General features: G+C 43.5%; 1 protein-coding gene across 17 annotated transcripts in view; it reads right to left on the bottom strand.

Annotated features, from left to right (window-relative positions):
- ablim2 (actin binding LIM protein family, member 2) overlaps nucleotides 1–27,754 on the bottom strand; it is a 148,657-nt gene that overhangs the window by 50,620 nt on the left and 70,283 nt on the right. For 13 of the 17 annotated variants that reach the window (XR_014084617.1, XR_014084616.1, XR_014084615.1 and 10 more), the window contains 5 exons: nucleotides 10,961–11,048; nucleotides 10,054–10,112; nucleotides 7,162–7,203; nucleotides 4,083–4,160; nucleotides 3,831–3,974 (listed from right to left, as the gene is read on the bottom strand). Coding sequence is in view for 14 of the 17 variants with exons in the window: in XM_081599318.1 (XP_081455444.1) it covers nucleotides 3,831–3,974; nucleotides 4,083–4,160; nucleotides 7,162–7,203; nucleotides 10,054–10,112; nucleotides 10,961–11,048 (411 nt within the window). In the remaining 3 variants the exon portion in view is untranslated. The remainder of the gene's footprint in view (nucleotides 1–3,830; nucleotides 3,975–4,082; nucleotides 4,161–7,161; nucleotides 7,204–10,053; nucleotides 10,113–10,960; nucleotides 11,049–27,754) is intronic. The other 4 variants (XM_008434842.3, XM_081599320.1, XM_081599330.1 and 1 more) reach the window with 2 other exon arrangements.

The raw sequence follows: 27,754 nt of genomic DNA, 5'->3' as shown, positions 1-27,754 counted from the left end.
TTCTGTACCTACTGCCATCTGGTGGTAAGAACATTACATGATTACGCCGCTGCTACTACTACAGCAGAGACACTTGAAGATGTCATTATTTGCAGACAATTCATTTTCAAAAAATCTTTTAAAACCAATTACCGTATTTTTCGGACTATAGAGCGCACCATACTAGCACCCTCAATTAAAAAAATAAAATAAAAACTGGAAGCTGCTCTCGGTTTTCCATTAGGACCCAGCAGAGGGCGGCGTCCTAATAAATCTGCTGCATATATTAAGGACGCAGCACTCCGTCTCCAAAGTCGAACCATGGTTTCGTTCACACCGAGCTTAAGTGCAGCGGCTCTATTTCCCTCCTGTAGTGCCAGATCGACAGCCCTCAACTTAAAAGCTGCATGATATGAGTTTGAAAACATTTCTCCGTCGTGCCTGCTGCTAGCATGTGCTTGTTCTAAATGAAAATTAGCCGTTCTTCTTTGATTTACAATTTTGACTTCTAATGATTCACTTCCTGCTAGAGAGCCCCCTGGTGGTTGAAGAAAAATCCACAGAAAAGCAACAGCGGGCTACAATCCGCATGGTTCAAAGCTTAGGAAAAAAGTAGCAGTTTATAGTCCGGAAAATACGGTACCGTAGTGAAATTGAATAATTTCCACGGCACACCTGACGATCACTCACGGCACACTAGTGTGCCGCGGAACAGTGGTTGAAAAACACTGATTTATATAACCGTCTGTAATGTGCATTAATTAATTCCTGATATAGTAATAAGCTGATGTTGTGTTATAGACGAACTAGTAGAAGTGTGAATGTATAGTCACAATTTTTCAAAGTTGTATAATGACTTCATTATTATAACCAGGAAAAAATTTGGATGACAGCTACCAGCACAGCAACACCGTCTCCTGTGGCTCACTCGTTTTTTCCTGTTAAAACAAGTTATTTGCATCTGCTTGCCTGGCCCTCCACCTGGGACCTGCAACAGTCTCAGGTGGAGGTCTGACAGAACACCGGAAGAGGGGAGAGTTCAGTGTGTGTTAGCAGTGAAGCTATTCAATTGAGCGTCACGGTTTGTTAGAGGCGCGAGCTGCAGCTTAAGGAATAGCAGCTCGCTCTTATTTATAAAAAACCCTGTTGGTGGTACTACATCTGCGATGTGTTGGCATCATTACAGTATGTACTTACAGTAAACCACTTTAAAATGTAATTATAGTATTGAAAATTTTACTTTCCAGGTAAATACTGGTAGCTACAGACGGCAGTTTTTTTTTCAGCTTTAAAAAAAAAGCAAAAAACGGTAGTTTACCGTTTATTAAAAAACGGTAAACTACTGGCAGCTATAGACGCCAGAAGTTTACCGTTCTTTCACAGTATCCATACCGTACTTGCACTAACAGTAATCTACTGTCATAAATAATTACGATACAGCTACTGTACATTTACAGTAAACTTCTGGCGTCTATAACTGCCAGTAGATTACTGTAAATTTACAGGATTATTTCTTAGAGTGTATATACGTATATACATATAAATATATACATCCTTCTATCGCTGCTCTGTGGAGTTGGTGTTGAGCCATGGCCTCTTTTTACAGAAAGTTCAAAACCATTGTAATAGAAAATTTCGTTTTCAGTCTTATTTCATTCCTGAAGGAACTGATGATACTTTTTACCATTTATTTACTGATAATATCTGCTTTGTTTTTGTATTTCTGCAAGATGTGTTTGTCCATTAAATAAGTTTGCAGATAATGTTTAGATGTTTCTACAGCTGTGATAGCAGAAGAGACCTGAAGACATCTTGGGTAAAATGCTTGATCTGATAGTTGTCTTAAAGGACTGATGTGTGGAATGTAGTTTGTACCCTGTTTGACCTGAACCCATGAACTGACAAAGAAGTGTTAGAAGTTCCTCCTGAAAACCTTATCAGCTATCTTTCCTGCCATAAAATCATCTCCTCCAAGAGGTGAGAGATAGTTCATGAGGAGGGGGTCAGGGTGTTTATGTGGCCATCTGGCAGTAGAGATAACATCAGACTTTGGGAGGGTCTTTGTCTTGCTGTGACTATATAACGATGTGATGTGTGTTGCTCAGGGCCCTTCTACTGACTGTGCTCAGTGAGAAGGGTCTTCGAACGCTTTTGCCTTCGAATAAAGAAACTTAAAGACAAAGATTAATCTTTCTCTTATTATTGAAACAGATTCTCATTCCTTGATAATGAAATTTCCATAACACCATCTTGCTCCAGAATTGTACTGCTTCCCATACTCTCCATTTCATCTGTTTTTCTTTTTCTTTGATGAGACCTTAGTGAACTCTGCTCTTCCACATGGTTCTGTTCCTGCACTTCTGTGTGAATCTATCACCGTTTGCATGGTTTGTTCTCCATCCTCTAGTATATATTTTTCATGCACTTCTTTTTCACTGTGAGTGATCTCAGAAGTTTGCCTTTCTGTTTCTTTGGTCATTGCACTCCCTGAATTTTTGGCTTCAGATTGTTTTGGTGTTTTTTGTCTCCTTCATCTCAGGTTTGCTCCGAATTAATAGGGTTTTTTTTCTCTAGAAAATGCTCGAACCAAATGACCAACTTCTCCACAACCTTACATAAATTACATAAATAACCAACTCCATTATCAAATTAGACATTAAACACTAAGTTAAGGTCTTCATTCTTTTTATTCAGACTCGTAAAGACCTGCTTAATTCTTGTCTTCATCCCAATATTTAACAACATTTGACAAAATATAATGTTTGATGCTTGTTTTTGCAGTTTTATGTTCACATCATGTAAAATATCTTGCCTTGCCCTATCCTACCTTGTTCTGTCTTTCCTCGTCTATTCAGTAAACATAAAAACCAGCAGTCAATCTGGGTGGAGTGATGAACTCTCACCTGAACTTTCAGAGTCACATAAAGACGAAAAGTTGGCCTTCTATCACCTGAAGAACATTTTCTGGATCAGAGGACTAATGTCTCAGCGAGATCTAAACTCATCCATGCATTTATCTTTAGTTGCACTGATTACTGCAACAGCGTCTTCGCAGGTCTGCCTGAAAAAAAAATCAATCCTCCAGCTGCAGCTGATCCACACTGCTGCTCGAGTTCTCACTAAAACCAGGAAGATCACATCACCTAGTTCTAAAGTCCTTACTCCCTACAGCTCAGAGAATAGACTTTAAAATACTGTGCATTTATAAATCACTGAACAGTTTATCATCACAATACATTAAAGATCTGCTGCTGTTGCATCAACCTTCCAGACATCTTACGTCTTCTGGTTCTGGTCTGATCTCCATCCCCAGAACCAAACATTGAGAAGCAGCATTCAGCTTCTATGCACCACAAATCTGGAACAACCTTCTGGAAAACTGGAAAACTGCCAACACACTGAGTTCCTTTAAATCTAGACTAAAAATCGACCTGTTTAGAGTTGCTTTTGAAACATAATCATGAAACAATCAATAATATGATTTGTAATGATGACAAAAAGTAATATTGTTGACTCTGTGTTCTATGACTTTGTATTTTTGTGTTTTTATGATCTAAAGCACTTTGAAATACCTTGAACTGAAAGGTGCTATACAAATAAAATTTGACTTGAAATTTGGTAGTCCATCTGTGCTTAATTTAATCTGAGTATAAATGCAGTTGTTCTGTGAAGATCTTAAAATTGCAAAGCCCTCAAATGAATCAACATGTTGAAACAGTTCTGCAAAATTAAGAGGCCTAAAGTTATCTGCATCAACCCTACCTGCTGTAGGAGACTGGGGCCTTTGAATTCAATATTCACTCTGTAACTCTTAGCAAAAATGATCTGTGAGCTGAAAGAAAGTATCGTACCTCTCCATAGTGCCTCTCCTCAGATGGGTAGCTGATATAGGGAGAGTAGGAAAGCATGTCAGGCCTGTCGATGTTATAGATAGCCTTTGTCTTTGGAAGTGCTGCCAGGTGCTTATAGTCCAGCATCTCCTCTCCTAGTTTGGCCTAGCAACCAGAAAACAAGGAGAATGTCTTTAACCAGCTCGTTGTTCAAACAACACAAAGATAACTTTTTAGAACATATTAAAGCTGCAGCACAGTGAGCAGTCTTACATAGATGACTCTGCTGGGCGAGCCAGAGGCACTGGATGCAGGAACTGAAGTGATGCTCTCAGAGGAAATCCGAGTTACCTGAAACACACACACCCGCTGTTTAAACCCACTGCAGGCTGAACAGCTAAGAAAGACAGCACATTCAGACACTCAGTGGAATCACTGTCAACAATGGCTTAATTAAGGTTTTGAAAGCACAAAGTCATCTGGACATCAATTCAGTTTTAGTTTCAGTATTTTAGTGTCCTGCTTCCAGAGGGATAAATTAGCAAAAAGGGAAACACAAGTAGAGCTCTGTTGTCTTCTTCTGCTGGGTAGACCACTAGGGGGCACCTGCGGACCACAGTCTGAGAAAAAATGGTGTAGGTGGACACACCCATTGAATGGCACAGTCCAGTCTAGTCTGCTTTTCCGTTAGGCTGTCAATTTTCAAAACGACACAAAAAGAACCCTTGTAAAAGCTCACACAGAGTAAAAGACTCATGGGGTCTAAACAACCCTGTCTCTTAAGACCACTGGATGGTTAAAACTATTTCTTTGAGAAACAACTGCAATGTTTAATAATTTTTAAAGTTAAGAATCAAACTTTCATCTTAAATCTGCAGCTGTTGCTATGTCAAAAGTTTAAAAAGAGTGAGGCTAATTTCTGTTTTCATTTATCATTTTGGTCCAAACTATGAAAATCCCAACAGTGAACCTCTGAGTCCATGAGACCCGCTAATTGAAACAGATGTTCTGTCTGAGCTTCCACACAAAAAATAAGAAAGTCAGGAGTTATAACAATGTTTTCTAATAAAGTTGCCAAGCTCCAGCTCACTGATAACTTGTTGGTAGGTCGCCATCTTTCTTGAAGCAACGCAGAGTGTGATGCTAGCTAACCAATTGGGAGACGTTGTAGCCTGAAGACACCGCCCCTCCTCATCATCATAATGAAGCAAAAATGAATAAGGAAAAAGGGAAAATGATAAATTAATGAGGAACCAGACCAAGCGCAGGAGGTGGTGCAAGATGGAGAGCGCCTGGTGGCCGGGCTTTTACCCATGGAGCCAGGCCGGGCTCAGCCCGAAGAGGAGACATAGGTCTCCCTTCCCATGGGCTCACTACCTGTGGGAAGGGCCAAAGGGGTCAGGTGCAGTGTGGCATGGGTGGTGGCCGACGGAGGTGGCCCTGGCAGTCCGACCCTTGGCTACAGAAGCTGGCTCTTGGGACGTGGAACATCACCTCTCTGGTGGGGAAGGAACCGGAGCTAGTGTGCGAGGCTGAGAGGTTCCGGCTAGAAATAGTCGGTCTCACCTCGACACATGGCTCTGGTTCTGGAACCAGTCTCCTTGAGAGGGGCTGGATACACTTCCACTCTGGAGTTGCCCATCAGGTGCCGAGATGGGGATGTTGACCCCCATCTCGGTGCCTGTACGTTGGAGTTTACCCCGGTGAACGAGAGGGTGGCCTCCCACCCTTCATGGAGTCCTTGGAGGGGATACTGGAGAGTGTTCCCTTCTACTGGGGGACTTCAACGCCCATGTGGGCAATGAAAGTGAGACCTGGAGGGTAATGGTTGGGAGGAATTGTCCCCCCGATCTGAACTCGAGTGGTGTTCTGTTGTTGAACTTCTGTGCTTGTCACGGATTGTCCATAATCCGTGACAAGGACACCTAGGGTGTCCTGGTGCACTAGGCACCAGGACACCCTAGGCTGCAGTTCAATGATCGACTTTGTAATCGTTTCGTCAGATCTGCGGCCGTATGTCTTGGACACTCGGGTGAAGAGAGGTGCGGAGCTGTCCACTGACCACTACCTGGGGGTGAGTTGGCTCCAGTGGTGGGGGAGGAAGCTGTTCAGACCTGGCAGGCCCAAATATGTAGTGAAGGCCTGCTGGGAACATCTGGCAGAGTCTCCTGTGAAACGGAGCTTTAACTCCCTTCTCTGGCAGAACTTTGAACACGTTCCGGGGGAATTGGAGGACATTGAGTCAGAGTGGACCATGTCCCATGCCTTTCATTGTCGAGGCGGCTTACCGGAGCTGTGTGGCCACAAGGTTTTTGGTTCCTGTTTTGGCGGCAACCCTCAAACCCGTTGGTGGACACCTTCGGTGAGGGATGTTGTCAGGCTGAAGAAGGAGTCCTACCACATTTTGGCCTGTGGCCTGGTCCCACAGGCCAAAAAGTCCTGTGGGACTCCAGAAGCAGCTGATGGGTACTGGCAGTCAAAGCGGCATGTGGCTCAGGTGGTTGCTGAGGCAAAAACTCGGGGAGTTTGGAGAGGCCATGGAGAAAGACTTCCACACGGCTTTGAGGCGATTCTGGTCCACCATCCGGCGTCTCAGGAGGGGGAAGCAGTGCAGCACCAACACTGTTTACAGTGGGAATGGTGTGCTGCTGACCTCAACTCGGGACGTTGAGGTCGGTGGGCAGAATACTTCGAAGACCTCCTCAATTCCACCAACATGCCTTCTGTTCAAAAAGGGGCACCGGATAGTGTGCTAAAATTACAGGGGGACTATGGGAATTCGCCCAACCGGTCTACATGTGTTTTGTAGACTTGGAGAAGGTGTTCGACTGTGTCCCTCAGGAGGCCCTGTGGGGGGTACTCCGGGAGTATGGGGTACCTGGCCCTTTGATACAGACTGTCAGGTCCCTGTATGACCGGTGTCAGAGTCTGGTCCGCATTGCCGGCAGTAAGTCGGGCTCGTTTCCAGTGAGAGTTGGACTCCGCCAAGACTGCCCTTTGTCACCGATTCTGTTCATTACTTTCATGGACAGAATCTCTAGGCGCAGCCGAGGTGTTGCCAAACAGCAGTCTGACTGCTGTTTGAACTAACCAGTGAAATGGTCAATTCAAACAGCACTGACTGAAATAATCAGTGGCCGTGCACAGACTGATCATTTTCACTCTGCTCACATCTATCTCAGAGCTGTTGACTGCAGCAGGAATCACTGTAAGTTGGACACTAATAGTTAATGGCAGAAAGGTCAACTTAGCATTTTCAAACAGTTAGAACCAACCCATGCAGCCAATGACTGTGGCAGGAGGGAGGAAGTGGGTTGTTTGGAGATGGGCTTGCAAGGACAAGCGCACCCACCTGTTTATTAGGGGCATCACTGAGCTGTATCCGGACCTGCTTCTGAGAAGGAGAGGTCATAAGGAATATGGAAAAGAGATGGATCACAGGGTGGACTACTAAAGTCACATGGTTTGCTGATAATATGACACTATTTCAACAGCAATGGATGTTTCTACAAAATAAAACAAATATGGAACAATTTTGCACATCAGCTTTCCCCAAAATTAACTGATTATTTATTTAATAAACACTTATAACTTGAGGGTTTTTCTAGAGAGTTATACAAGGGAGTATAATGTCTCATCTATTATCTTTCTTATTACTGGCTGAATGTCATAAGTTTCGCAGGAAATTTAATGTTTTTGATTGTTGATTCAATGTTGCATGACTCTGTGTTTTTGTGTTTATTGATGTAAAGCACTTTGACATGCCTTGCTGCTGAAATGTGCTATTCAAATAAAACTTGATTGATAAGATCAACTGATTACACGTCAACAGTTTTGTGCCAATATTTGTTTGCATTTTACTGGAGAAATCCCATTCTTATTATGTGATTCTCAGCTCAGAGTCCCAGTCAATGCCTTTTTAAAGGATCTTTATCAGAGTCACTGACCAAACTCAACTACTGATACCTTTAGACGATAGACACTTACAGTTTGTAATTATCAGTAAGTTGTGCTAAAACTATGATGGAGTATTAGGGTCAGTGTAGATTAAAGAAACAAAATGGCCACCAAGGAGTCAAAAAACTCAGACCTTTGAAAATAATTTGCAACAAAATAAGATTGAGGTGGTAGAATCAGGGGATACACTTCTGAATATATCTCAAATGGCAAGATGTAGATCTGGGCTCATTTCTTCACCAGAACATCTCCTGGGTGCAGATCTGATACAATCATGTTGCAGCTTCTTCCTCTCTGTCTCAGGTATGTATTCTGGATCCCATTCCACGGCAAGTCTGCACCTGAGAGGTGTTGTTATGATATAAGAAAATACCCTGAGTCTTCAACTTACACTTTAGATCCAGATGAACATCTCCTACATTTATTACAACCTTACAGGACCTTTGTTTTTGTTTTTTTTGCTGCAAATGTGACTTTCCACTGTCAAAAAACGTCTTAGTTTAAATTTATGCTTTTTTTTTTTTTTTTTTTTTTTTTTTTTTACAATCTCTTAAACTTGTGAGGAAAATAAGTATTTGAACACCCTGCGACTTTCCAAGTTCTCCCACTTAGAAATCATGGAGGGGTCTGAAATTTTCATCTTAGGTGCATGTTCACTATGAGAGACATACCGTAATCTAAAAAAATCTGACACAATTTATGAAGTTTATCCAACTCAATATATTACCATTTAATTCAATTCAATAAGCTCACCCAACTCAATGTAAGTGTTTTTAACTGAATTCATTAAGTGTGTTTAAAATTACAAATTTAAGTCAGTCTTACTCAGCAAAGGTCAACAGGCTGGAATTGAACCTGTGACGGCCGCGTCCAGGACTAAAGTCTCCTTATGGGGGTTGTCCTCTACCCTTACGCCACCATAGCAGGTACAGGATCTGTTTGCTGAAGCTTCTGTCATGACATCAGACGTAGGATATGAACACAGCATTGAACTTAATTATTTCAAATACACTTTTGGAAGTGCACACTAAGAAGTGTACTCTAAAAATACACTTTTTAGAGAATATTTTTAAAAAGTACTCTAACAATGTATTTTTAGAGAATTCTATAAAAGGTGTATATGAAAAAATTAAGTTCAATGCCGAGTTCATACCCGATGTCTAATGTCATGACAGAAGCTTCAGCAAACAGATCCTGTACCTGCTTTTGTGGCGTAAGGGTAGAGGACAACCCCCATAAGGAGACTTTAGTCCTGGACGCGGCCGTCACAGGTTCAATTCCAGCCTGTTGACCAATTTGCTGCATGTCTTCCCTCTCTGTCATGACCCACTTTCCCGTCTAACTACTCTTAAATAAAGGCCACCTGAGCCAAAAAACCCTGGTAAAAAAGAGATCATTTATTAGTTTCCCTTTTTATTTGATGTAAACTAAATGATTTGAGTAAGACTGACTTAAATTTGGCATTTTAAACATACCTAATGAATTCCGTTTTAAAATCTTAATTAAATGAGTTAGATGATTATAATATATTGAGTTGGATAAATTGATTCAGCTGGCATTGAGTAAATTGTTTTGAGTAAACTCAAAGTAAAATGTAAAGATTTGTAACTTCTGAAGCTAACTGAACACAAAAAAGTAAGTTGTCATCACTAAATCAAAATAATTAAGTGAGATTAATGTAAGTAAGTCCATAAAATGAACAACAGCTCAAATAGACTTTTAAAGTGTATGTTTCCAGTTTGTGTTATTTCCTTGTATCTACAATGGCTTCAGAATCCTATTGCAGTGTGCAGCTATGTTTTGGAGGGTCTATTCTGCTAATATCACAGTCAAATTTAAATGTATGTAATTTTTTTGGCGTAAAGAGCCTTGAGAAATATTTTCTTTTGCTACCTAATAACTTAAAAGAAAACAGCAGACATTTCCATTGGATTTCCAATGTCTGAGGGTAAAACGTAGAGATGTTCAGCAGATATTTTTATGCCATTTAAAACAGCCTAGTTTTGCTACTACATGTAATAGAAATGCACTAAAGGGAATCCAACATCCATCCATCCATTTTCTAACACCCTTGTCCCTTAGTGGGGACGGGAGGTGCTGGTCCCTATCTCCAGCTAACGTTCCGGGCGAGAGACGGGGTCACCCTGGACAGGTCGCCAGACTGTCGCAGGGGAATCCAACATTTCTTTCTTAAACCTTAGTTTAAACCTTTGATTCTACAACTAGAAATTGTTTTTTCTGAGAGTTTATGCTCCATCTCCTTCAGCTGCAGGTGTCTTTAACCCACCTTGCTTTTCTCCTCCTGCTTGGCAGCTTGTCTGCATGGGGGATGCCAGATAGATGATCCTGAAGACAAAAGTAGATAAACCCAGCAACTGTTACACATTTCATTTAGTCTAAAATGTTTTCAGAGTTTGATTCTGATTCAAACAACAGCTCATATTTATTTGTTGAATTTATGTGTTGTAAATGACACCCTCCCTAATACTGTTCTTTTGTTCAAACGTGCTACATGATAAAGTGGGTATTTATTACTTTATCATGTACTTTATCATTTATTACTTTATTATTATTTTTTCAGGTTGTGTTATACAAAAATCAGTTTTCAATTGACAATTTAATTCACTACTAAAGGATAAAAACCACATAGACCAATGTGACCCTATGCAAAACTATTAATACTCCCTTGCTAACCAGATATTAAGTGCAGAATCATTAACCTCACTGATTACTGTCTGATTTGAAGAGTCAAAAAGTCACTAAAGTGGAACTTGTCTCAACCTGGTGACATGGATTTACTGATCTCAAAAAGCAACAGATGCTTTAGAAAGGTACGAATAGTTTTCTAAGTGCCAGTTTAAAAGGGCAGGAATACGTGGAAAATCAGCAGTGACTTAGTTGTTTAGATAAATAAAACCAGCTGGGTCAGACTAGACAGAACTTCAGCAGCTATGCCAGCAGGCACTTCAGAGAAGATGACTCCCTCTGTCTATATTGTTCTGAGGTTTTAAGGTTCTTCTTTTTTTTTCTTTTGTTATGTTGGTGGTGTGGACCCCCGGAAGAATAGTCTCTATAATGGCAGATTCCTTAAAATCGCTGACAACTGTGTTTTACTGTTTGTGGGAAGAAGAAGGAAATAAAATGATAAAAACTGATACAAAAATATGAGTCCAGCATCTGACAGCCGCCCTCACCTTGCAGATACATTTCTTCTCCTTCTCCAAACATCTGCTCACAGCGAGCGCATCGGGCACATGTGGGGTGGTAATGCTTCTCTCCAGCCTGTTGACCAAAAAAATGACGTTAGACTGGTGCTGAAGGATATTCAGAGGAATCACAAATGGAATGCTACTGTACTAATTAAGATTTCTCTCCTAACTTGTACAATACTCTTTTTTTCTAAATTCCAATTTATAGATATCAAGGTGTTATCTTTGATTGCCCAGGTGAGGTGCACCGTGCTATTTGAAATGGATTTCTTTCGGTTACCAAAGCAAACTCATGGAAACAACACTAGATTTGATCAATGTGTCTTATCAGTCACAAGGTGGAGCTATTGTACAACAAAGACAGCAATGTACCAGTGTAATGATAGCAGAAGCAAGAAAGTAAAAACTTCCTTTGGCTGCATGAATGCAACTAAATGTTCAAACTTTCCAGCAAGGTCCTTCGTAGATCATCTCAATGACCTTTCTGTGACCCTCCATTTCTTATGACTTGTATGTTTAACGCAGGGTTGTCATGTGCTGGAACTAATGGGAATAATATTGCGTCAGGGGTCAGAATTGCTATGGATATGACAGATTTGTCAGTTATATTCAGACTTGGAGATATTTTTTTAACCTCTCAGTGCTCCACTGGGTTCTATGTTATGTTATGTTATGTTATGTTATGTTATGTTATGTTATGCTATGTGTGTCCATGCGTGCGTACGTATGTACTCTGACTGCTAGGTGTTCTGGAGCTAAAATTATAAACTGCTGTGTCCAGGATGTGTGGGGTCTGCAGAGATGTTAGTTGCCCTTTTCCTGACTGGTGAAAATCATGACTGGAGAGAAGATCAGCCTTGATGAACATGATATAATGAGACCTGATATTTTGTTGCTGCTTGGACCTGTCTTGTTTTGTGGATGAGCCAAACCACTACAATGATGGATGAACATTGTACAAACTGAATTATGGCTTTATGAATTGCTGTAAGTGTTTTATCCCTTAAATGTGGTGATATGTTTGTTGAATTTCTGTATACAAGCTCCTTTTAGTAACAATTCCAATAGTTCTTGTGAAAATCCAATACTTCAAATAGAAATATGGCTTTTGAGTAGAATTTCTAACATCTCATGATCTGCATCTGATTCTGCTGACCCACAGTGTCCTCTCATTAGACAGACGATCACCCAATATCTCTGCTCTGTTTGCACAGAGACAGACTCATGCTGCAGTGAATTTGTCTATTCACAGATTTTCTTCGTCAAGCAGAGGTCATGTAAATGGAATATTTTCAGTATTTGACCGTTTTCTTTTTTAAACGACAGGAAAATTTAAAGCCCCTCCGTCATTTGACAGGTTATAATTAACACCCTTGACTGGTTCACATGATGGGCAGATACTATAGACTGTTCAAGAGTTATGGACAGGACGCTTTGGAGCGCATCTGGTTCAGAAGCACATTGCAAACCTTTGATTGAAATGGCGCGTTTAATTCCAGTCTCCATTAAAAGACCATAGAAAACTAAAGAGAATGCAAAGTTGTGTTAATCTATTTATAGTCTAAACAGAGGAACCGGCAGTTTACTGTCAGGAAATAAATGAAGTGCAGAAGTTAATTAGACCATAACATGTGCAGTGCGCTGCACACTTAATGCGGACGCGGCTCCACCGCTGCGAAGAATTAAACTTAACTCATCCTGCAGCTTTAACAAAAGGAGCTGGAAGACGTTGCCCTTCTGTGTCCAGAAGAGCGGCGCTCAGGAGGAGCGCAGCAGTCGTAACATGTCGGTTTCGGGGAAGTGAAACCACGCAAAAAAATAAATAAATCCTCATAAAATCGCACATCTGGACTGCATATGGTAAAAAACTTGCAGAGTTCAATTGTTCGGTTTGGATCAGACAGATCCAACTGACCGATGAACCAGCGTAGATTTCTCTGCAGATGCAACCAGGAAGAATTTGTGAGCCTGTGCGTTCAGACCACAGCGGGTGAAGTGCTGGTAATTTAAGTGGAGTCGCTTAATTTCATTTATTATTGGGGCCACAGTCAGTGGTTTGAGTCACTACGGAGAAAAATGTAGATGCATTTATCTGCTTTATGTGGAATGGGAACTGGATTCATGGTTCAACTAGGTGAAAATTAACAAAATCACATATAAATACAGCTAAATAGCTATTAATATGATTGTAATTTGATGGGTAAAAATAGTACATGACTGATTTTTTTTAATGCTGTCGGTCAAATGACACATAATATAAAAGTCTAGTGCGACCTCTGTCATCAAGCATACCTAGAATAATTATTCCAAAGAAAATGCAAATTGGGAAGTTGAAATACTTGGACACGATGTTACTTGACACTGGCTGACATTTAAAAAGCAAGCAATCAAAGAGCGGCATTTGATTTCCTAGACACCGATTGTTCTTCTAAGAGCAGAGATTATAAGGAGCGTGGATGTTAGCTTCTGCTATAGTGCTAAGATGGTTTTCAATGTGTGTATTATTGGATATTAAGGTAGGTTTGATGTTTGAACTACTGCTGTATTACTGGAGACCGTTTTTGGTCTCGATCGCATGTGTACTTTGTCTTGTCTCAGTTTCTGACATTTTCAAGACCAATCAATTCCACAATAAGGGAAATATCACTTATTTGCAAGAATATTGTCCAAATTATTTATTTGCCTGCTTGCTTTCATTGGATGTAAAATGAACCAATTCAACTCCAAGCAAGCAAGCTATGTATAAGTGGTGCTAGTAAAGTAAGCTATGTAAAGTTGGCAATCTGCCTCTGTACCAACATTTTAGGGGAGCTGTTTTTTGTCTTGACCTGGTTTCGCCCTACCTCGGTCTTGATCTCTGCCCCTAAAAGTCTTGGTACTGTTTTTGTCGCGGGTTAGGTCACATTGACTACAAAGCTAGTTTGAATGATTAAAATATGATAGAAAAATATTTCTAGAAGGAGTACCAAATATTTACAGATTTAAGCTATTTGTCCCTAACTCCCACAAATAATGGTGGTACACCATTATTACACCATCTTTTGTCATGCTTTCTGTTGTAAAAAGAAACACTTCATAATAAATCAGTGCATCATGAAACTAAGCAAATTTATGTCATTCCTTTCAAATTTTCTTGCTCTCTGATCTCACCAATAATTTCAACAACTCCATAGAGACAAGCCTTGCAGTGAACTCATTAAATCCGTTAGGAGTTGCTCTGCTTTGCTGCATCATCTGAGCTGGAAAAAACAGCAGAAATCATGGAACGCCAACGCCCTGTTTCTTGAATAACATACTGTTTAGTGCTTTTCTGAAACAAATGGATACCAGATGGAGAGTGAAGGCATTCGGGGACAGATATGCACTGAAATTAAATGAGCAAAGAGACTTTAGGTAAAGGTGGAACTGGGTCAAAAGGAGAGAGGACTGACACTTGAAAATTCTCAGAAGGTACAGGAGGCCATGCGAAGAGTTCATATTTGAACTAGATTAAGTCTGAATGATGGATAGGGCGTAAGAAAAGAGGATGTTGACTTTTGAACACTGATATGCCAAATGGATGGAAAAGGATTGAATTTTAAACATGGAACATATGAGTAGTCAAGAAAGTAGATACTACCATTATCAAATCCTTTCTTTGTTGAAAGCCAAGCCTGCATGAAGGAGAAATGTTTTCCTTCAAAGTCCTGCAGGGCTGATCTTTCAAGTAAAAGAAATGTGAAACTAAAAGCAAATGTGGCATGATGTTTGGCAGTGTGGCCTGAGATAAGAGGCAGGTCTATAAAGACCCAATGAGTCCATCTCTTTCCCATCACTACTTCCTAGCACAGTGCTCACTACACCTCTATGTATCTCCAGAAGGAAGAGACTATTTAGGTGAGGGAACAGACTCACTTTAACTAATAAAACAGAGTGCAGCTACAGAGTTTGGCATCCTCTCCAACATTCAATCCACATGAACAAGACATGTTCATGTAAAGTGAGGTGTAACTTTGTGTTGAAAATTGGTGGGGACGCATTGTGAGGAAGAATGGGTGGGGGTGGGGGGTGTTAAGAATGAGGCCAAGACTTAAATGTGAGTACAGCCTTATTCAATAACTCAGGATTTACATCCTGATGAAGCTTATCAGATAAATAATGCTTTTTCAAAATAGAAACATTTTAGCAGGCGTAAAGCATTCTAAGAAATGTAAAGATGTTCAAACATAAGTCATCCAATTTATCCTGACTACCAGGGAAAAAATATTGTCCAATCACCATTTTTTTTAATTCCACAATCTTTGTAAGGTAATTAGAATACTGAAAACATTTTTTTGGGAAAAAAAGTTTTTATTTTTGAAATATGATGTGTCCACTACAGTGGACATCAGAACCCCATACATTTGAAATTGAACCTTGATGGCAACCAGTTTGTCCCAAAGAAAATATCCAAACATCAACATAAGAATGAATTTCACATTGACAAAACAAGAGCACAGAGAATCTTTGTGCCTTGCAGCACAAAGATTCTGGGTTTGATTCCCGGCCCCGGTCTTTCTGCATGGAGTTTGCATGTTCTCCCTGTGAATGGTGGGTTTTCTCCGGGTACTCCGGTTTCCTCCCACAGTCCAAAAACATGACTGTCAGGTTAATTGGGCTCTCCAAATTCTCCCTAGGTGTGAGTGCGCATGGTTGTTTGTCCTGTCTTGCCCTGCGATAGACTGGTGACCTGTCCAGGGTGTACCCTGCCTCTTGCCCAGAACGTTAGCTGGAGATAGGCACCAGCAACCCTCCCAACCCCACTAAGGGACAAGGGTGTATAGAAAATGAATGGATGGATGGATGGACGATGAATGAGTGGGTGGATGTATGGATGGATGGATGCGTGGGTGGATAGATGGATGGGTAGGAGGATGGATGGATGGGTGGGTGGATGGATGAATGAGTGGATGGATGGATGAATGAGTGGGTGGATGGATGAATGAGTGGATGGATGTATGGATGGATGGATGAATGAGTGGGTGGATGGATGAACGAGTGGGTGGATGTATGGATGAATGAGTGGGTGGGTGGATGGATGGATGGATGAGTGGGTGGATGTATGGATGAATGAGTGGGTGGGTGGATGGATGGATGAATGGGTGGATGGATACAGAAAAAACAGAAAAATAATTACGAATGTCCACTACAGAGGACAATTTTTCAACTTTTAAATACTACGATAAAATAGTCAAAATAATTCATAGAATGTTCTAATATGCTGCTAAGAGACTTATTTAGAATTTGCCAACAAAATTTTAAACCAAAATTTGCACAATGAAAAGTTTTATGCACTTACTTTGTCTCTCCCCATAAAATGTGCTTCTACTGATGAACGTCATTTTTATGAATGAGAAAAAGGAAGGTACAAAAGCCCCACCCCTTCACATGTGGCATCGTTGAAAAGCCCTAAATGTCCTCTCCAGATACCAAAAGGAATTAATTCAGTAGAATGCAGGGGGTGGGAGATATTCAAGTTTAGAAATGTCCTCTACAGAGGACAAAAATGAACAGCTGGTAGTCACGAGGCTATAACATCTGTCACTTTGTGATGGAATTACTAAAAAATCAATTTTTAAGTCATATTCTCTTTTATAGAATTAGTGTGTATATTTGCTCAATGCTTGCCTACATTTGAAAACAGTTGCAAAATTCATCTCATGTTGTCCCCCCAACACGACGCTGCCTTGGGTGATTGTCCATATCAGAAAACGCCACTGCAACTCACATCTGTGTCTCAGCTCATCAAGATTTTCAGTGGGACTTTGTTTGGGGCTAGATGGGGCAGTGGAGATATAGAGTGACCATCAATATGCACTGGACATCGTCTATTAGCCACCTCGGCTAATGACATGCACCTGGGGACGGTGGACGCCATTATATGCAGTCATGTCCACAAAAGCATATACAGTTCCAATTCAGGATGAGCAGTAATCTGTCACAAAGAATAGTCATAGTCCCCATATGGATGATCATATGTGAAAAGTGCCGATGTTTGGATTAGGGGTTGCACCAATTAGTCGACTAGTTGATTCTTTTCTCTGCAATGACTTTTATCTGGGCCAGTCGACTAGTCGCAATCACATGACAAAACAGATTTTTCCAAGGAAATGAAAGAAGGTGGACTAGGTGAGTTCGTCAGAAAGCTCAAATTGTATAAAAATGTAAATAATTTAACAAAGAGAAACTGTAAATTACAGCATAGGCTCCCGCAATAGGGGCGTTGGGCGGCGCGGTGGTTAGCGCGGTGTTACGTCAATCCGCGTTTCCCCATCAGATACGGTTCCCCCGGCGTCTTCTTGCCGCTCCGCCCCACGAGGCAAAATACGCGCGTGCTCGTGATGAGCACTGAGAAAGCACGTGCTTGTTCGGCGCGCTTGTCTGAAGAACTACGGACATCGTGAAAGCTCAAACAACATGTTTCGGCAAAGTTGTCACACTTTCTTCACGTTTTTGCGGGAAACTAATAGTAATAATACTATACTACTACTAATAATAATATTAATAATGAGAATAGTAATAATACAAAATAATAGTAATGATAAATACATATCTGTCACATATATAGTATAATTATTATAAATGTATATATATGTTTAGCATACATATGCTAAACATAGCATATATATGTTTAGCATATATATGCTAAACAACCCATCAGATATCATTCACCTTGTTTCACAGTGGGGGAACCCTATATTATGGCCATATTTCACCCATCAGATACCGTTCCCCTTGTTTTACAGTGGGGGAACCCTATCTGATGGCCATAATTCACCCATCAAATACCGTTTCCCCTATGTTAAAACCACCCATCAGATACCGTTCCCCCTATGTTAAAACCACCCACCAGATACCGTTCCCCCTATGTTAAAACCAACCATCAGATACCATTCCCCCTATGTTAAAACCACCCATCAGATACCGTTTCCCCTATGTTAAAACCACCCATCAGATACCATTCCCCTTGTTTTACAGTGGGGGGAACCCTATCTGATGGCCATATTTCACCCATCAGATACCGTTCCCTCTATGGTAAAACCACCCATCAGAAACCGTTCCCCCACTGTAAAACAAGGGGAACTGTATCTGATGGGTGAAATATGGCCATCAGCAGTGGCGCAAAAAGTGGGTATGCAGGGTATGCAACGCATAGGGGTGCAGCACCAGAGGGGGCGCCAAAACCACGTCTGGAGGGGGCGGCTCGCCGATGATGTTCTCCCATACACTTCAGCGCGCCTTACGCTCCTTCACCTCACGCACATAACGAGGTAAATGTAGTTTTACCCTTCACGTATCGTTGCTGGGGGGGGACGCCGATCTATGTTTTTGCACCCACCTGAATAATGTGTAGTTGCGCCACTGGCCATCAGATACGGTTCCCTCACTGCAAAACAAGGGGAACGGTATCTGATGGGTAATTTTGAGCATTAAAATGCATTGCACTGTTCCATCCATCCATCCATTTTTTCCCGTTTATCTGGGGTCGGGTCGCAGGGGCAGCAGCTTCAGAAGGGAGGCCCAGACTTCCCTCTCCCCAGCCACTTCTTCCAGCTCCTCCAGAGGAATCCCAAGGCGTTCCCAGGCCAGCCGAGAGACATAGTCCCTCCAGCGTGTCTTCCCAGAGGCCTCCTCCCGGTGGTACGTGCCCAGAACACCTCACCAGGGAGGCATCCGGGATGCATCCTGACCAGATGCCCGAGCCTCAACTGGCTCCTCTCGACGTGGAGGAGCAGCGGGTCTACTCTGAATCCCTCCCGGATGACCGAGCTTCTCACCCTATCTCTAAGGGAGAGCCCAGGTACAATGCGGAGGAAACCCATTACGGCCGCTTGTACCCGTGATCTCGTTCTTTCGTTCATGACCCAAAGCTCATGACCATTGATGAGGGTGGGAACGTAGATCGACCGGTAAATCGTTTTCGTTTTTGGCTCAGCTCTCTCTTCACCACGACGAACCGGTGCAACGCCCACTTCACGGCAGACGCTGCCCCAATCCGCCTGTCGATCTCTCGCTCCCTTCTTCCCTCATTCGTGAACAAGATCCCCAGATACTTAAACTCCTCCACTTGAGGCAGGACGACCTCCCTGACCCGGAGAAGGCACTCTACCCTTTTCCGGCTCAAGACCATGGCCTCGGATTTGGAGGCACTGAGCCTCATCCCGGCCCTTCGCTCTCGGCTGCGAACCGCTCCAGTGAGAGCTGCAGATCATGTTCCGATGAAGCCAACAGGACCACATCATCTGCAAAAAGCAGAGATGCAATCCTAAGGTCACTAAAACGGATCCCCTCAACACCTTGGCTGAGCCTAGAAATTCTGTCCATAAAAGTAATGAACAGAATCGGTGACAAAGGGCAGCCTTGGCGGAGTCCAACTCTCACCGGAAACGGGCCCAACTTACTGCCGGCAATGCGGACCAGTCTCTGACACTGGTCATACAGGGACCTGACAGCCCGTATCAAAGGGCCTGGTACCCCATACTCCTGGAGTACCCCCCCACAAGGCCTCCCGAGTGACACGGTCGAACGCCTTCTCCAAGTCCACAAAACACATGTAGACTGGTTGGGCGAACTCCCATGCACCCTCCAGGACCCTGCTGAGGGTGTAGAGCTGGTCCAGTGTTCCACGACCAGGACGAAAACCACACTGCTCTTCCTGAATCCGACGTTCGACTATCCGACGGACCCTCCTCTCCAGGACCCCTGAATAGACCTTACCAGGGAGGCTTAAGAGTGTGACCCCCCTGTAATTGGGGTGGTGGTCCCCCTTTTTAAAAAAAGGGGGACCACCACCCCAGTCTGCCAATCCAGTGGAACTGCCCCCGATGTCCATGCGATATTGCAGAGTCGCGTGAGACAACACAACCCTGCAACATCCAGAGCCTTAAGGAACTCTGGGCAGATCTCATCCACCCCCGGGGCCCTGCCACCGAGGAGATTTTTGACCACCTCGGCGACCTCGTCCCCAGAGACTGGAGAGCCCAACCCAGAGTCCCCAGGCTCAGCTTCCTCAACAGAAGGCATGTTGGTGGGATTGAGGAGGTCTTCGACGTATTCCGCCCACCAGCCTACAATGTCCCGAGTTGAGGTCAGCAGCACACCATCCCCACGATAAACAATGTTGGTGCTGCACTGCTTCCCCCTCCTGAGACGCCGGATGGTGGACCAGAATCGCCTCAAAGCCGTATGCAAGTCTGTCTCCATGGCCTCTCCAAACTCCTCCCACGCCCGAGTTTTTGCCTCAGCGACAACTCGAGCCACATGCCGTTTCGCCCGCCAATACCCATCAGCTGTTTCTGGAGTCCCACAGGCCAAAAAGGCCCGATAGGACTCCTTCTTCAGCTTGACAGCATCCCTCACCGAAGGTGTCCACCAATGGGTTCGAGGGTTGCCGCCGCGACAGGCACCAACAACCTTGCGGCCGCAGCTCCGATAAGCCGCCTCGGCAATGGAGGTTCGGAACGTGGTCCACTCAGACTCAATGTCTCACAGGGGACTCCACCAGACGTTCCCTGCAGACCCTCACTACACGTTTGGGCCTGCCAGGTCTGACCGGCTTTATATATATATATATATATATATATATATATATATATATATATATGTGTATATATAATTAAACATATATACATTTATAATAATTATATGTGACATATATGTATTAATCATTACTATTATTTTTTTATTGTTATTATTATTATTATAATTTGTTTCCCACAAAACGTGAACAGTCACAACTTTACCGAAACATGTTGTTTGAGCTTTCACGGTGTCCGTAGTTCCCTACGCGCGTGCTTTCTCGCGTAGGGAGCGTGCGCGTGCTCATCACAACCACGCGCGTATTTTGCCACGTGGGCGGGGCGGAGCGGCAAGAAGACGCCGGGATGTGCGTGAAGCTGACACCCCACCCACATCAAAAATTTCAGCAAATAGTCTGAATTGTTAGTGCTCTGTTTGTGCAGGTTTGTGCCGTTAAAATTTTCGTTTGTGCAATTTTGGTGTAGGAGATATTAAAAATGATTTTTTAGGTCATCCAGAGTTCACCATCACCCCATCTTGCTCCAAAACAAACCAAAGTGGGCTACTTTGTTAGTGCACCGTTTGTGCAGGTTTGTGAAGTTAAAATTGTCGTTTGTGTAGCTTTGGTTTCTGAGATATTAAACATTATAATTTTGTCCGATGACGTCACGGTCACCCACCGCAGTGAAGATGGTTCGAGCTCCGTGGAGTAAGCACCGTTTAGCTTAAGGTTGATCTGATTTATGAACACTAATGTCGACCAGCGGTTCTCCACTGCTCCCGGCCGCATCGCCCGAAGGTTCACTTAGGAACTATCAACAAATTACCGAAACAAACATTCCAACCAAACAACAATCAAACAAATTTTAAAGTCATATACATTATTTTCATTAATTTTAATATGAAATAATATAGTATTTTCCTCAATAGCTTCCAGGTCATGTGAAGTATTGACTCAAAATCACAAAGGGTAGTCTAATCAGTTTCAGTCTGTTTATGACTGCGAGCAGTCACATATAAACATGGTGATGTATGCTGCAGCATGTTAAGCAGATGAAAGAGGCTAAAAGTGATGGAGGAAATACAGAATCCATAACATTAAGAATGATGGAAAAATGGAACACGAGATCAATAGACGGATTGGCGCACGACAGACTGTCTCTTCACCAGTCTGTCGTGGTGAAGAGACAGCTGGATCAAAAAGGAAAGGTCTCTATTTGCCAGTCGATCTACGTCCCTACCTTCTTCTATGGCATAGGTTTAAGGGTCTTGACTGAAAGAACAAAATCACAAACACAAGCGGCCAAAATTATTTTTTTCCATAAGGTGTCTGGGCTCTCCCTTAGTGATAGGATGAGAAGCTCAGTCATCCAGGAGGGAGAGTAGAGCCGCTGATTTTTCACTTCGAGAGGAGCCAGCTGAGGTGGGTCAGGCATCAGATTAGGATGCCTCCTTAACGCCTCCCTAGTGAGGTCTTTTGGGCACCTCCTACCAGGAGGAGGCCCACAGGAAGACCCAGGACACGCTGGAGGGACTATGTTTCATGGCTGGCCTGAGAACGCCTTGGGATTCCCCTGGAGGAGTTGGAATAAGTGGCTGGGAGAGGGAAGTCTGGGCCTCTGCTGACCCAGCAACCTGACTGCGGACAAAGGGAAGATGATTGATTGATTGATTGATTTAATAATTGATTGATTTTTCTTCATTAGCTTATGGGTCATGAGACCCATGAGTTAACTGGGTCTTATTAACTCAAAGTCAATGTGAAATTATACTACCACCTATAGGTGGTGCACATTCATTTTCATTCCATTTAACCCTTTTTATTCTTCGTCGGTGGATGACATGAAATTTAAGCTATTAAACACCAATCATATTTTTTAATTTGTAGATTTAAAATATGTAAAAAATTGAAAAAGATCTAAAATGTGGAAAAAATGAGAGTGCCTCATCTCTAATGATTTGTAAAACAATTTCAAAGTGGTTTTGAATAAATAGGACACATGTCTTGGAAGCTATTACAAAAACATCTTAAATTTTGACAAAGAAAATGCTAAAAAATACAAAAGGATTCAAATGGAAAACAAATGACTGTGCCTCATCTGTGCAGACTAGTATAATTATTTCAAAGTGATTTTGAGTCAATACTTCACATGACCTGGAAGCTATTGAGGAAAATACTATATTATTTCATATTAAAATTATTGAAAATAATGTATATGACTTTAAAATTTGTTTGATTGTTGTTTGGTTGGAATGTTTGTTTCGGTAATTTGTTGATAGTTCCTAAGTGACGCCGGGAGCAGTGGAGAACCGTTGGCCGACATTAGTGTTCATAAATCAGATCAACCTTGAGCTAAACGACGCTTACTCCGCAGAGCTCGAACCATCTTCACTGCGGTGGGTGACCGTGACGTCATCGGACAAAATTATAATTTTTAATATCTCAGAAACCAAAGCTACACAAATGGAGTTAACTTGTTAATTTAGGTTCAGGAGCAGGACCACGCCTCAAACCACACCTCCAATTTCCTAAACAGCCCATATATACCCCGCTCGAGAGCTGTTCCACGCCTGTTACATAGTTTGTCGACCGACTACGTTGCTTGTCAACAAAAAAGTTCTACTCACAATGGAAGACGCTCTTTCTCTCCAGCCCGACCACTCCGACTCGGATGACCTCTTCGATCTGTCTCCAGCTGCTTCAACCTCTCCTCCCCAAGCCACAAAACAAGCCTCCGGCTCCAAACGCCTCCGCTCCTTGATCTTCAACCCTCAAACCCAGCTCCACTCCTCGCCGTCAGCAGCACCTCGTCCAACCACGGTCCATCCACCGACGTCACATCACCCCGAGGCCGAGGGACAAGCCGCGGGCCCAGTCGTCGACTTCGTTCTGCCAGTCCCAGACGCCATTCCGCCATTGACGAGGAATCTGCAGTTCCAGAATACCAACCTGGCTTCTTCTCCGCGACCCTCTCCAGGCGTCCTAACTCGCCAGCTCCTCAAAGGCTGGACCATCGCCCGCCTCCACCGCTCATTAAAAGAAAAAGGAATCCCCTTTAGTCGCTCCGACAACAAATTGAGGCTCTTTCAATTGCTCTCCTCCTCAGGTCCGCAGCAAACGTCAGGCCCGCCGTCATCCGAATACCCCGGACTTCCAGGTTTTTCTCCAGCATTCTCTTCCTCCTTCGTCACCTCAGACGTCATCCGGCCCACGCCTTCGAAGTCCTCGCACCCGGCAACAGCTCCCCCTCGCGGGAGCCAGGTCGTATTACATCCTCCACCAAACGCACCATGCCTAGCCGACCTCTCTCAGATGCTATCTTCGGCTATCGCTTCGCTGTCTTCACAGACTCCTCAAATCCCACCATCTCATTCTTCTCTCCACCCCCCCTTCTCCTCCTCAGCTCTCCCCACTTCCATAAACGCCACGATCTCTGGTTCTTCTCAAGCCGCGGCAAACCCAGCTCAGTATAGGGCAGCAGGATTTTCTTCCTCATTCCCCTCTCCACTCCCCTCTAACCTTTTTCCTTCCATTCCCTCTCTCTCAAATACCATGCCCCTACCTCTCCCCCCTTCTAACACTCTCCCTAACGTTAATCATAATTTTAATCTCGCCACAGCAGTTCCTCCAGCTCAGTCATCCAATAACGTACCACGGCCCTCACCCATTTCTCCTTCTTTTCGCCAGCAAGTCCTGAATGGTAATTATGTCGATCTAGCACTTCTCCTTCAACCTTCTCTGATCTGTTCTAGTCAACCTAGAGATATCAATACAAACCAAGGTCCCATGCAATTTAGCAATTCTTTAAGTTCCCATTCCAAAGACCTCACACCCATCGCATTTGCTCTCGCTTTTTCTCTTTTCAGAGACACCATTTGCGCAATCTTTCCAGACTGCAGAGCCTAATTCGACTACTATCTCTTCTTAGTTCTTGACATGGCCCTACAGTTCGGGGGCACCGGGTTTTATTAATATCACATTCTCTTCGCCAACCAAGCAGCAGGTCGCTTGCAACAGTTCAACCTAGGCACTTACCGGGGTTCTCTTGATTCCGAATTACACTGCCGCATTTTCACCGCCCGGGCTTCTCTCTCCTGCAATCTTTGCGGTGCTCCATCTCACCCAGCCACAGCCTGTACATCTATCATCCCTCTCCGCTCTCGCCCTCTTCCTTGCGCTTTTTGTACAGGTGAAAGCTCTCGAAACCGCTCTCAAGCATCACCCAGACAGGGATTTTGTTAACTTTCTCATTAACAGCTTCACTCACGGTTTCCACCCCGGCATAGAAATTATTACAGATTCCACCTACCAATGTCACAATCTTCAATCCGCTCTCTCAGATCCCGACACAGTCGACTCTCTCTTCACCAAAGAAGTTCAAAAAGGGTTCGTTATAGGCCCCTTTTCTAGGTCACCTTTCCCTACTTTCCACGTCAGCCCCACTGGCATCGCCACTTGCAAATATTCAGGTAAAAAAAAAAGAAAAGGCTAATCATAGATCTTTCAGCCCCTCACATCTCTCGTTCCCAGTATCAATACGCAACCATAGATCACACCATTAAACTCATTTGATTAGCGGGTCGCGGTGCCTGGCTCTCCAAAGCCGACATCACCAGCGTTTTCAAAGTTCTACCTATTCACCCCGACTTCTGGCGCTTCTTTGGCGTAGTTCGGAAAGGCGCCTTTTACTTCGCCGTCCGCCTCACGTTTGGGTGATGTAGCAGCCCCAAAATTTTCGATTGCCTGTCCGAAGCCCCCTGCTGGATCCTTACCAATACCTATAAACTCCCCTACGTCATACATCTTCTGGATGACTTCCTGGTAGTCACTCCTCCGTCTTCCCCTCCTCGTTCCGGTCTTAACGCCCTAACTCAAGCCTTTTCCCAGCTGGGAATTTCCCTCTCAGAGGAGAAAACCGTCGGTCCACGCACCTCTTTAGAGTTCCTAGGCATCACTCTGGACTCTTTATCTTTCCAAGCTTCCCCATCACCCGAAAAGATCAACCGAATCACCTTAATTCTGTCTAATTTCTTACTCGCCGACAAATGTTATAAACAAGAGCTGCTCTCTCTCCTCGGCCATCTAAACTACGCTATTCGCATCGTTCCGCAGGGAAAATCCTTAATCTCTCACCTCCAGTCTAAAGCGGCCAGCATTCCCTCCCTTCACGGTTCTCTCGCTATCAATTACTCCTGCAAATTAGAAATGCGTTTGTGGCACTACTTTCTTTCATCCTGGAACGGAATTTCTTTCTTCTACAACGATTTCCTCACCTACCCTGAAGACATCCAACTCTTTACCGATGCAGCTCCCTCAATCGGTTTCGCCGGTTATTACAAAGGAAAATGGTTCGCCGACACATGGCCGCTCGAGTTTATGTCTCTCCAGAACGCCTCGGGCTCTCCTTCTTCCACTCTCTTCGAACTTTACTCCATCATCTTCGCTGCGATCCTTTGGGGTCACGAATGGTCTAAAAAAATCCATCCTCATTCATTCAGACAGCACGGCAGTAGTAGAAATCATCAATAAAGGCCGCTCTCGCTCCTCCGAAATCATGCAGTTCATGCGCAGACTTACCTTAGTTTCTGCCCAACATCAGTTTCTCATTCAAGCCGCTCATATTCCCGGATCAAAAAACCGCATCGCTGACGCTCTCTCGTTTTTCCTTCCAGAAATTCAGACTCTTGGCCACAGATGCAGAAGCACGTTCCATGCCGGTCCCTCCATTTTCTTCAACCATATTCAACTGAGCCCTCCATTACCTGATCTCCACCGAGCTTCTCAAGAATTAATCCTCAGCAGCCTAGCTCCTCGCTCACTTTCCGTATATTTGACCGGCTGGAACCGATTTAAATCTTTCCACGCCACTTATAATCTCCCTTTTCCTTCCCTAGACGTTTCCACCCTCTGCCTCTTCATTACGTACTCCCGATTAGTCCTTAAGATCCATACCTCCACTATCCAGTCCTATCTAGCAGGCATCAATTTCTTCTTTAAGCTTTCTGCAGGAGTCAACTGTCCCTCCATCTCTCTCTGCCATGTGAACATGCTCATCAAAGGCTGCAAGAAGCAAGAACCAAACAGCGTCATTCCACGTCTCCCCCTCACGACCGACCTCCTACGCAAATGCATTTCCACTCTGCGTTCCGGTTACTCCTCTAATTTCGTTGACAGGATCCTGGAGTCCATGTTCCTACTAGCTTTTTTTCGGCTTCCTCCGCTGTTCTGTATTCGCTCCAACTTCCTCCATCCATAATCCTCTCATTCATCCTTGCCTTTCAGATATTTCCATTCTCAGCCACGACACCACGATTTTTACTCTGCGGAAAAGTAAGACCGATCAGCTCGCCGTCTCTTGTCCCATCTATCTTTTCCGCCTCGATTCCTCCCTCAACCCGTACGAGCCCATTTTCAATTATGTCCAGTCCCGATTCGCCGCTAACGCTTCTCCTCATGATCCTCTCTTCATTTCTGAACCAGGAAAACAAGCTTCTCGCTTCTGGTTCTCCTGTCATTTCCGCCAGGTCTTATCGTTATCAGGCATTTCACCCAATCATTACTCCGCCCATTCATTCCGCATCGGCGCAGCCTCGTCCGCATCTAGTCAGGGCCAGACCACACGATCCAAATCCTGGGTCGCTGGTCCTCGAAAGCCTACCATTTGTACATTCGTAACAACCTTAAAGATTTATTCCAAGCTCACTCTCTCCTCAGCAGCATTTAATTTCTGACTCTTGGGGATCCTAAGTGAGCCGGGATATACTCAAGATGTGTTTATCCCTGAAGACAAATCCCCACTTGAGTCTTCACTTGCAGGCCCACCATCACCATCATCACTGCCCGACTTCATCTAATTCAGCCCTCCTTCCCTTTTCCCTCACCCCTCCCCTCAGCAGCAGTTGGCTTCGTTGAATTCAACTGTAACCAAACGGGATCCGTTCATAATAAGTTTGGTTTGTGATGTTTCAAAAGCGCCATTGTGGTCAGTGTGATAATTTGACTCCTATACGAGTAGCTATCCAGAGATCATCAGTATCAGCCGGTGTTTGGAAAAAAAAAAAGTCAAATCCGACTTTGTGCAACGAACTTTTCACCGCTGCTCACGAAGAATGATGTATTTATTGCTTTTAATTCTGCATAATAGACTTAGTAAAAGCGGGAGAAGGGGAGGGGGCAGGGCCGTGCAGAGACCACTAAAGGGGCAGGTGCTCAACAACAAAAAAAGGGCCCATCTAACCTCA

The sequence above is a fragment of the Poecilia reticulata genome, chromosome 18, assembly GCF_904066995.2.
Source record: "Poecilia reticulata chromosome 18, P_reticulata-male-v2, whole genome shotgun sequence".
Taxonomy (NCBI): Eukaryota; Metazoa; Chordata; class Actinopteri; order Cyprinodontiformes; family Poeciliidae; genus Poecilia; species Poecilia reticulata.
Note: the sequence above shows the minus strand (reverse complement) of the source record. Positions and strands in the feature narration are given on the sequence as shown.